Source organism: Pecten maximus, chromosome 13 (genome assembly GCF_902652985.1).
Source record: "Pecten maximus chromosome 13, xPecMax1.1, whole genome shotgun sequence".
NCBI classification, from domain to species: domain Eukaryota; kingdom Metazoa; phylum Mollusca; class Bivalvia; order Pectinida; family Pectinidae; genus Pecten; species Pecten maximus.
The window spans coordinates 38846124-38858547 of NC_047027.1; the positions used below are offsets into that span (position 1 = coordinate 38846124).

The window sequence follows — 12424 nt, forward strand, 5'->3', positions numbered from 1 at the left end:
CTTGAAGTTCATGAATGTGCAAATCCAATAATGAAACAAGAAATGAAAAAATAGGTTGCTTTTTTCCGGAAAATACGTCAACGGTTCCGTCGCGAAATTTGCCGCACCACGAGAATCGCCGCCTTTGTTTACAAGTTAATCCAATCCGACAGTAACCTTTCACTCCGCTACAGATAAGACAGTATTATATACAGGTAAATACAATTCGGTGAAAACAGTTCACTCGTTGCCATTCTCGATTCAACATAGAACCTATATTAGAAGTTCGTTGTTTCATTTGAATAGCATATATCGGAACAACAGATTCGTTTCGACACATCAGGAATGTTAAAATGGCAAACACTAATTACATTGTAGTTGTAAACAAATAAAAAATGGCTCTGGACCTCTCTTTTTTCAATCGCAGTTGTTTGGGAGGTAAGTTGGTCTTAGACAACTTGAAATGATTCACAATTTAAGATCATCGGTGTAACAAAAACTGACACAGGGGTCAGGCCAACTGACACAGGGACCAAGATGATCACAGACAACTGAGAGAAAATACAAATATTGTTGTTGATAAAGTACAATTTTATTTAATTACAAATCATTCTAAAAACACAGAATTTCAAAATGAAAAGAAAAAAATTTTGTATAGTATTATAAGCAGTACTTTAGTCTTGTGTACTATGATACAGGGTTATTTACCTTTTGTACTATGATACAGGGTTATTTACCTTTTGTACTATGATACAGGGTTATTTACCTTTTGTACTATGATACAGGGTTATTTACCTTTTGTACTATGATACAGGGTTATTTACCTTTTGTACTATGATACAGGGTTATTTACCTTCTATGATACAGGGTTATTTACCTTTTGTACTATGATACAGGGTTATTTACCTTTTGTACTATGATACAGGGTTATTTACATTTTGTACTATGATACAGGGTTATTTACCTTTTGTACTATGATACAGGGTTATTTACCTTTTGTACTATGATACAGGGTTATTTACCTTTTGTACTATGATACAGGGTTATTTACCTTTTGTACTATGATACAGGGTTATTTACCTTTTGTACTATGATACAGGGTTATTTACCTTCTATGATACAGGGTTATTTACATTTTGTACTATGATACAGGGTTATTTACCTTCTATGATACAGGGTTATTGACCTTTTGTACTATGATACAGGGTTATTGACCTTTTGTACTATGATACAGGGTTATTGACCTTTTGTACTATGATACAGGGTTATTGACCTTTTGTACTATGATACAGGGTTATTGACCTTTTGTACTATGATACAGGGTTATTTACCTTTTGTACTATGATACAGGGTTATTTACCTTTTGTACTATGATACAGGGTTATTTACCTTTTGTACTATGATACAGGGTTATTTACCTTTTGTACTATGATACAGGGTTATTTACCTTTTGTACTATGAGGCAGGGACATATTTATATCTGTAGAAGTAACGCCACACAAGCCACAACTTTTTTGACACATTGTTAGAGCAGATTTGGTATCATTACAAATGTTTATGGATGACATCAGTGTATCACATGTGGAATTCAAATCAAGGCATCCACTCGGTGACGTCATTTCAACAGTAGATAATGACGTCATCACTGGTAATGGTGTCGTCGATATTGTAGAACTCGTTGTTGCTGTTTCTGTGGTTTTAACGTCAATCAAAGGTTGTATTGTTTTGATATTTGCTGTGAAATGGAATTGTAAAACATTAAAATTAAAATATCTTTTTATTTCTCTATTATCATACAGGACCATTTTTTAAGTTGGTTTTGAATTATCCCCAACTAACAACATTGTAGAAACATAAGTATTATATAACAAGACTCGGGAGGTTTGTGGATGACAACACATTGCATGATAAATAGATACAATAAACTGTTCCCCAAGTATACATACATATATATATACATTATACAATACTGAAAGGGTACGAATCTCAGACCTACCCACTCTAGTATACATACATATATATACATTATACAATACTGAAAGGGTACAAATCTCAGACCTACCCACTCTAGTATACATACATATATATACATTATACAATACTGAAAGGGTACGAATCTCAGACCTACCCACTCTAGTATACATACATATATATACATTATACAATACTGAAAGGGTACAAATCTCAGACCTACCCACTCTAGTATACATACATATATATACATTATACAATACTGAAAGGGTATGAATCTCAGACCTACCCACTCTAGTATACATACATATATATACATTATACAATACTGAAAGGGTACGAATCTCAGACCTACCCACTCTAGTATACATACATATATATACATTATACAATACTGAAAGGGTACGAATCTCAGACCTACCCACTCTAGTATACATACATATATATACATTATACAATACTGAAAGGGTACGAATCTCAGACCTACCCACTCTAGTATACATACATATATATACATTATACAATACTGAAAGGGTACGAATCTCAGACCTACCCACTCTAGTATACATACATATATATACATTATACAATACTGAAAGGGTACGAATCTCAGACCTACCCACTCTAGTATACATACATATATATACATTATACAATACTGAAAGGGTACGAATCTCAGACCTACCCACTCTAGTATACATACATATATATACATTATACAATACTGAAAGGGTACGAATCTCAGACCTACCCACTCTAGTATACATACGTCGCGAAATTTGCCGCACCACGAGAATCGCCGCCTTTGTTTACAAGTTAATCCAATCCGACAGTAACCTTTCACTCCGCTACAGATAAGACAGTATTATATACAGGTAAATACAATTCGGTGAAAACAGTTCACTCGTTGCCATTCTCGATTCAACATAGAACCTATATTAGAAGTTCGTTGTTTCATTTGAATAGCATATATCGGAACAACAGATTCGTTTCGACACATAAGGAATGTTAAAATGGCAAACACTAATTACATTGTAGTTGTAAACAAATAAAAAATGGATCTGGACCTCTCTTTTTTCAATCGCAGTTGTTTGGGAGGTAAGTTGGTCTTAGACAACTTGAAATGATTCACAATTTAAGATCATCGGTGTAATAAAACTGACACGGGGATCAGGACAACTGACACAGGGACCAAGATGATCACAGACAACTGAGAGAAAATACAAATATTGTTGTTGATAAAGTACAATTTTATTTAATTACAAATCATTCTAAAAACACAGAATTCCAAAATGAAAAGAAAAAAAATTGTATGAGTATTATAAGCAGTACTTTAGTCTTTTGTACTAGTATACAGGGTTATTGACCTTTTGTACTATGACACAGGGTTATTTACCTTTTGTACTATGATACTGGGTTATTGACCCTTTGTACTATGATACAGGGTTATTTACCTTTTGTACTATGATACAGGGTTATTTACCTTTTGTACTATGATACAGGGTTATTTACCTTCTATGATACAGGGTTATTTACCTTTTGTACTATGATACAGGGTTATTTACCTTCTATGATACAGGGTTATTTACCTTTTGTACTATGATACAGGGTTATTTACATTTTGTACTATGATACAGGGTTATTTACCTTTTGTACTATGATACAGGGTTATTTACCTTTTGTACTATGATACAGGGTTATTTACCTTTTGTACTATGATACAGGGTTATTTACCTTTTGTACTATGATACAGGGTTATTTACCTTCTATGATACAGGGTTATTTACCTTTTGTACTATGATACAGGGTTATTTACCTTCTATGATACAGGGTTATTGACCTTTTGTACTATGATACAGGGTTATTGACCTTTTGTACTATGATACAGGGTTATTGACCTTTTGTACTATGATACAGGGTTATTGACCTTTTGTACTATGATACAGGGTTATTGACCTTTTGTACTATGATACAGGGTTATTTACCTTTTGTACTATGATACAGGGTTATTTACCTTTTGTACTATGATACAGGGTTATTTACCTTTTGTACTATGATACAGGGTTATTTACATTTTGTACTATGATACAGGGTTATTTACCTTTTGTACTATGAGGCAGGGACATATTTATATCTGTAGAAGTAACGCCACACAAGCCACAACTTTTTTGACACATTGTTAGAGCAGATTCTGTATCATTACAAATGTCTATGGATGACATCAGTGTATCACATGTGGAATTCAAATCAAGGCATCCACTCGGTGACGTCATTTCAACAGTAGATAATGACGTCATCACTGGTAATGGTGTCGTCGATATTGTAGAACTCGTTGTTGTTGTTTCTGTGGTTTTAACGTCAATCAAAGGTTGTATTGTTTTGATATTTGCTGTGAAATGGAATTGTAAAACATTAAAATTAAAATATCTTTTTATTTCTCTATCATCATACAGGACCATTTTTTAAATTGGTTTTGAATTATCCCCAACTAACAACATTGTAGAAACATAAGTATTATATAACAAGACTCGGGAGGTTTGTGGATGACAACACATTGCATGATAAATAGATACAATAAACTGTTCCCTAAGTATACATACATATATATACATTATACAATACTGAAAGGGTACGAATCTCAGACCTACCCACTCTAGTATACATACATATATATACATTATACAATACTGAAAGGGTACAAATCTCAGACCTACCCACTCTAGTATACATACATATATATACATTATACAATACTGAAAGGGTACGAATCTCAGACCTACCCACTCTAGTATACATACATATATATACATTATACAATACTGAAAGGGTACAAATCTCAGACCTACCCACTCTAGTATACATACATATATATACATTATACAATACTGAAAGGGTATGAATCTCAGACCTACCCACTCTAGTATACATACATATATATACATTATACAATACTGAAAGGGTACGAATCTCAGACCTACCCACTCTAGTATACATACATATATATACATTATACAATACTGAAAGGGTACGAATCTCAGACCTACCCACTCTAGTATACATACATATATATACATTATACAATACTGAAAGGGTACGAATCTCAGACCTACCCACTCTAGTATACATACATATATATACATTATACAATACTGAAAGGGTACGAATCTCAGACCTACCCACTCTAGTATACATACATATATATACATTATACAATACTGAAAGGGTACGAATCTCAGACCTACCCACTCTAGTATACATACATATATATACATTATACAATACTGAAAGGGTACGAATCTCAGACCTACCCACTCTAGTATACATACATATATATACATTATACAATACTGAAAGGGTACGAATCTCAGACCTACCCACTCTAGTATACATACATATATATACATTATACAATACTGAAAGGGTACGAATCTCAGACCTACCCACTCTAGGATTTACATTTCAAAGAACGACAGTAAATGAAAAATAAAATAAAATAAAATATATATTCATTTATGTTTAAATTGGTTGTATTGATTAAAAACATCTACTCGTCGAATTTATCTGATCACTCAGAATAAAATAGGGATAAACCTGCATGTAGACCGAATAAACAAGATACACTGACTAACACATGTATATATTATGATACATAAGGTACTAATGCAATATTGTCATATAAAACCCTTTGACATACATGTGCATGCTTTTTCGTCACTTCCGTCGATACAGTCCTCAACCGAATCACACCGCCACTGCGTAGGAATACATGACCCTGTACCACATTGAAACTCATCCTGCTTACAGCCGTTGTGATCTGACAATGAAAAAGATGACAGTCGGATATTATACTTTGTATCGTACATCAATGTATTGAATATTGACATGGCCCTGATCCCCAACAAGTACAAAAAGATGGCTGCCGACTCCACAGGGCATACCTCGGCGTAAATATTATCAATCAAGAATATTTTCTTGGATTTTCATTGAATGGTTTTGTCTGTGTAAGGTTGTGACTATTTTTGTCTCCTGTTTATAATCTCTCGTGACGGCAGCCCCCGTTCCTGTCCACTTTTCTAGGATGTAGTCTTTAGACGGATTTGGCGCAAGTTTGGGTGGAAGCTTAGTACCTATGAGCTAACATTTACTAAAAGATATTCAAACAATTTTCCTGAGGTGCTCAGAACTGCTGTCGTATTTAACTTGTATGATAGACGCTGCTCGAATCGTTGGGAGCTGATAGAACTAGTCTTAAACTTCCTACTTCTTTCTCTCACCAACTTATTGCTTGTTAGGTCTTTTACTACCAACCACACGTGTCCTCGTCGCTGCCGTCCGAACAGTCCACTTGTCCGTCACAGTGGAATGTCAGCGGGAGACAATGGCCGGTACCGCACTGAAATCCTCTACAGGTATCTGTGTAAAAAAACAAAAAACCGGGTACTACCAGATATCCATCACAGGTAACTGTGTAAAACAGAAAGTGTATACGACCAGATATGTTGGAGTTACCAGGTCGTCACAAATTCTGGGTCATCCCTACATACCCCAGGTTATTGAAATAATATAATAGAAAGTTGTACAATATAAATTAGTCAATACTACCAGTAGACAAGTCTTCATTGTTAACACAGTAATATTTTGGGATGCAGGGTTTGGTGTTGTATTGTTTAACGTCCCATCAACATACCTTTGGTGATTTCAGGACGGCTTCCCCTGTTTGCGTGATGTATATGTTTGTAATATATATATGTGTGTTTGGGAGGCCGCAGTATATTCTTGTTTTTCTCGTTGTGATATTATGGTGATGTATATGTTTGTAATATATATATGTGTGTTTGGGAGGCCGCAGTATATTCTTGTTTTTCTCCTTGTGATATTATGGTGATGTATATGTTTGTAATATATATATGTGTGTTTGGGAGGCCGCAGTATATTCTTGTTTTTCTCCTTGTGATATTATGGTGATGTATATGTTTGTAATATATATATGTGTGTTTGGGAGGCCGCGGTATATTCTTGTTTTTCTCCTTGTGATATTATGGTGATGTATATGTTTGTAATATATATATGTGTGTTTGGGAGGCCGCGGTATATTCTTGTTTTTCTCCTTGTGATATTATGGTGATGTATATGTTTGTAATATATATATGTGTGTTTGGGAGGCCGCGGTATATTCTTGTTTTTCTCCTTGTGATATTATGGTGATGTATATGTTTGTAATATATATATGTGTGTTTGGGAGGCCGCGGTATATTCTTGTTTTTCTCCTTGTGATATTATGGTGATGTATATGTTTGTAATATATATATGTGTGTTTGGGAGGCCGCGGTATATTCTTGTTTTTCTCCTTGTGGTATTATGGTGATGTATATGTTTGTAATATATATATGTGTGTTTGGGAGGCCGCAGTATATTCTTGTTTTGTGATATTATGAAACTGATGTCGACTTTATAGTGGTGCTACTCCACTGAAGCATATTGCCGAATACATCAAGCAGGACACACCACTCGGTCACATTTTATTGACAACGAGTACACCAGTCGTCCTACTACCAAAGTGCTGAGCGCTTAGTAGGAGTAGTAACATTTTTAATAGACTCTGGTATGTCTCGGCCAGGGAACAGAACACAAAGCCTTCCTCACAGCGGCGAACGCTCAACTAAAGGCCAAAAGTGAAGCATTGTCAAGGGAGACGTTAGGAAGAAGAGAAAAGATAAGATCCCAAAGTTAGTCGCCTCTTACGATCATGCAATGGGGGCTGCAGTTACAATTATTACGCTCTACCGGTATGGCAGGGGATACAGGAATGTTGCTACCTAGAAATGTGAAGTTAAAATCAGCATGCTTATCATTGTCTGTTGGAAGATCTACTCACCAAATTGAACATCGACGTTGTCGATAAATTCAATCATACTCACATTTTCGTCTTTGATGTACTTTATATGAGTAGTATGTTTAACGAAATATACTGACGTACAGTTCACAACTATGTACGTATATCGCTATTCGCCTTTCTTAAATAAGAAATCTCTCGTTACAATAGATGAAAAGTTTGCCTTAAGTTTGGAAAAGGTAATGGTAGTGTAAAGAGTGAAATAAAGACAGTTTTGATGAAAGAAACCTTTCGGATGTTCAAGATACATTGCAAGATATTCAGGGGATTTCAAATTCCAAATTCCATTACAACTAAGTCCTTCCACTTCTGGAGTAAATAGTATCCCAAGAGAACTACCGCCTCGACTTCATTGCACTTAAAATGGCAAAAAGAAGATTAGATAAAGATTTAGCTGAACAACTACTCGAGCCAGCAACAAAGCGTTGATTATAACGATACTAATGAAATTTAGGAATCCAGTATTAAAGAGGGAGATCAACATCTTCCTCACTTTTGGGGAATAGGAAAGGTTTCAATATTGAGCAATGTTTTGGCATTCTTTCGTCTGTAGAAAAAAATCTGATAATGTGTGGGTAAGGTTTTCGTGATTGTCGAGAATTCTTTTTGTAAGCAGGAGATGTGATAGTGTCATGTGATAGTGTTAGTGTCATGTGATAGTGTCATGTGATAGTGTTAGTGTCATGTGATAGTGTCATGTGATAGTGTTATGTGATAGTGTCATGTAATAGTGTCATGTGACAGTGTCATGTGATAGTGTCATGTAATAGTGTCATGTGACAGTGTCATGTGATAGTGTCATTTAATAGTGTCATGTGATAGTGTGTTTACAAATGAGGATCAAATTAGATGCCTTATCGGCATGGACAACCGTAAATCTGTCATGTCAATCCTGGTGCAGACTTGTGTTTTGTTTTTGGATTTTAAGCTGCTTTTTATTATTGTTTTTTTTTTTTTTTTTAGAATTATGGAGCTAATGGATTCAATCTACTCTGACAGCAATTCTAATGCAGCATGTCCTCGTTTTCCCATTCTTCAAAGGAATCCATAAGTATTTTGAAATTCATATTTCATTTAATGGAAGGAGTCGCACGTTCATGGGTAAAACGATACTGTTCTCCATTATATATTGCAAAAGTTTGCTGAGACATTGAAGTGAAATGGTTGTAAACCATAACTTGAAAGCAAAACTATAAGTTACTTCATTCTGACTAAAGGTAATTATAATTCACAACAAAAATAACAATTATTGATTGATGACTAAGCGTCATTCTGTAATACTTACCTACCGGATTAAACGGATATGTCGATGACGTCATCGCTTCAGTGGATATTTCTCTGCACATTCCACATGTCTTCCGACAAAACTTGTACGCAGATTCTGTATCATTACAAATGTCTATGGAGGCCACAAGAGTGTCACATGTCGAGTTATAATCAATACAACCACGTGAGGATGACATGGCCCCATCAGTTGTTGACGTCATCGTTGACGTCACAGTTGACTGGTCTGACTTTGTTGGTGTAACGGTGGTTTGTTCCGGAGATGTTGACGTTAACGTCACAGTCGACTGGCCTGACTTCCCTATTGTAACAGTGGTAGGTTCCGGAGTTGTTGGTACTTTGATTAATGGTTGTATAGTTTTGGGGACATTATCTGTAGAAAACATGACGGATTGTTATTGAGGCTTAATAACAAACAGACCTTAAACAATTATAATGGCGATGGTTTCATATTTGTTTTATAGGTTTTGCCTTTCAGACAATTGATGATAGCGTCATAATTTATAAACAATGTGTAATACAATAGAATGTAAAAACTTCCGGTGATGCTTGGGAAAGTCCTAATTATTGTTTCAAAATGATTTGAGGAATGGCTATTGATTATTTCTTGACAGAAAATATTCATTTTAAGCTATGGAAGGAAATGTTATCTCCTATGACGATTTTCCTCAGATATGACTGATTATGTTTGCCATTTACCGTTACAGCCCCTCTCGTCCGAACCGTCCAGGCAATCCTCGACCGAATCACACCTCCACTGCGCAGTGATACAATAACCAGACGTGCACTGGAACTCATGTAACTGACATGCGCGGCTTCCTGATCAGTAAGATGATGGGTGACATGATTATATCTTATTAAAGTGTTCATGTATGGTCGGTAAGAATTGAATTCAGAATTTACAAAATCATATTAGGATATTTTTCCAGATTTATATAACACTGACATTCAAAGCTGTAATTTCCAGAGAAATAATCAGAAATTTGTAATAGTGGATATATATTGGGAATAAAGGATAAGGAGTGTTAGTATTGAATGTATTTTGCATGTGATTTTCGAGCCTTTGTAGGACAGATACATGGCAGAAACACGCGATGACAGAGGTGAAAAGTGACATCTGTCAAACAGTAATTAAGAGACCGCATGGTTCCTGTATATATCACATGTCATATTTACTTTTATAACACCTGTAATGATAAAAAAAACTTACCTGTTGGTGTCGTCACCATTGTTATTGACGGTGTAGACCCAGCTGTTGTCGTCATCGTCGTTGATGATCTAGACCCAGTTGTTGCGGTAGATACATCTCCACACAAACCACACGTTTTTCTACACAGTTTGAAGGCAGATTCAGTAGCTCTACAAATCTCTATGGTATACTTCAGAGTTTCACAGGTGGTATCGACATCTACGCAGGTGGTTGAAGACGTCATTATACCCTGTGATGACGTAATAAGAAAAGTTGGTTCTGGAAGTTGAATTGTTTCAGCACTGTCACCACAGCCACACGATCTCTGACAGTTCTTGCGCACTTCCGGTGATGAACACTTCTGAGTTCTAATGACGTATTTGCACGTGTCTCCTAAGGAATCTATACATGGTGTAGATGTTGTCGCCATCGATGTTGGTGTAACTGAACTTATTTGCCGTAAGGTGGATTGTGATGCTACTGAGGACGTTATCATTTCCGGTTTTGTAGATGTCACAGACATCATTGATGACGGGGACGTTATCATTTCCGGTTTTGTAGATGTCGTTCCGGCTACAGACGTCATTGATGACGGGAACGTTGATATCATCGGTGGCGTTGCAGTATCTGGCTCTGTAAATGACGATGCCGTTCCAAACGATTGATGACATTGATTGTGATGCCATTGATGACGTTACTATTTTTGTTGATATTGATGGTGCTGAGAATTTAGATGTCGCTACGGTAGATTTTGCATTCCCATTGGTTGTTATTATGGGATATGTATACACCAATAGCCAACATGTTTCGTTGGATCGGTTCTGTCACACCTTACTAAACGGTGTTAAGTTTTAGCAATAAGATAAAAACTAATAAACCCATTATGGATAACAATAAATACACGAAACTTCGAATTCTATTCTTAAATACATTATATCCTAGTGAAGAAAATGATGTATGTTTCATTTGTCCGGATTAGCATTACAACTCTTTACACCATCATCAAGTATTCTTTCTTTTGATTGAAATGATATTTTTTGTGGGAATTTAAATTTAAAAAGAAATTTAGTGGAATACGTTGAGGTCGATTTTCACTTAATTTAGATTGTACTCATAAAGCAATCTGACAGTCACTATAGATATGACGGGAATATGTTAATGCTATCTATTATAGTCTAAACATTAAAGTTGTGACGGGAATATGTTAATGCTATCTATTATAGTCTAAACATTAAAGTTGTGACGGGAATATGTTAATGCTATCTATTATAGTCTAAACATTAAAGTTGTGACGGGAATATGTTAATGCTATCTATTATAGTCTAAACATTAAAGTTGTGACGGGAATATGTTAATGCTACCTATTATAGTCTAAACATTAAAGTTGTGACGGGAATATGTTAATGCTACCTATTATAGTCTAAACATTAAAGTTGTGACGGGAAAATCAAATGTAATGTATTTGAGGCTATACATAAAAGTTATTTTAATTCATCATCACTGAAAGCTTGTAGTCCTATCTAATGTCGGTTTTATGTTTGTGTTTTGGAAAACTGCTGATAATGAAATGCTACATTTCAATAATATATGTCGTATTTACTATAATATACAACCAGCTGTACACGTACAATTTGATACATATACAGCATTATGGAATTACGTCAACACTGGTCAACACTGGTCAACACTGGTCAAATTTCACAAACTACATCAGTGTAAACTGATGGACATTACCCACCGTTACAGTTGAGCTCGTCCGTACCGTCCTCACAGTCTCTGTCGCCATCACACGCCCACCGACGGAGGACACACTTCCCGGAGTCTCTACAGACAATGGCGTCACCAGTACACGGAACCTCCGCTATAAAATAATAACAATCAGAACCTCAACGAACAAATCCACATAGATATTCTACTTTAATTACAATGTTTTGTGCTATCGTAACAAAACTTTGTTATCCTAACCGGATACAAAAATAAATCTATATCATTCTAACCAGATACCAAAAATAAAACAACATTATCCAAACGCATACAAAAAATAAAACAATATCATCCCAACCGGATACCAAAAATAAAACTAAATCATTCTAACTAGATACAAAAAA

General features: G+C 35.3%; 1 protein-coding gene across 1 annotated transcript; it reads right to left on the reverse strand.

Annotated features, from left to right (window-relative positions):
* Positions 1-3390: 3390 nt before the first annotated feature.
* On the reverse strand, positions 3391-9919 carry LOC117341203 (very low-density lipoprotein receptor-like). The gene is made up of 5 exons (XM_033903065.1): positions 9827-9919; positions 9129-9500; positions 6259-6363; positions 5645-5764; positions 3391-4339 (listed from the first exon to the last, which is right to left on the reverse strand). Exons 2-5 carry the CDS (start codon positions 9328-9330, stop codon positions 4044-4046), a joined length of 723 nt encoding a protein of 240 aa, XP_033758956.1. The 5' UTR covers positions 9331-9500; positions 9827-9919; the 3' UTR covers positions 3391-4043.
* Between the last annotated feature and the right edge of the window lie 2505 nt (positions 9920-12424).

Coding starts and splice junctions, on each gene's coding strand:
- LOC117341203 (XM_033903065.1), bottom strand. CDS start 9,330: ATGACGTCAACAACTGATGGGGCCATGTCATCCTCACGTGGTTGTATT. Junction 6,364..9,128: donor ATATCCGTTTAATCCGGTAG/GTAAGTATTACA, acceptor TTTTTTACACAG/ATACCTGTAGAGGATTTCAG. Junction 4,340..5,644: donor TGACGAAAAAGCATGCACAT/GTATGTCAAAGG, acceptor TCCATTTCACAG/CAAATATCAAAACAATACAA.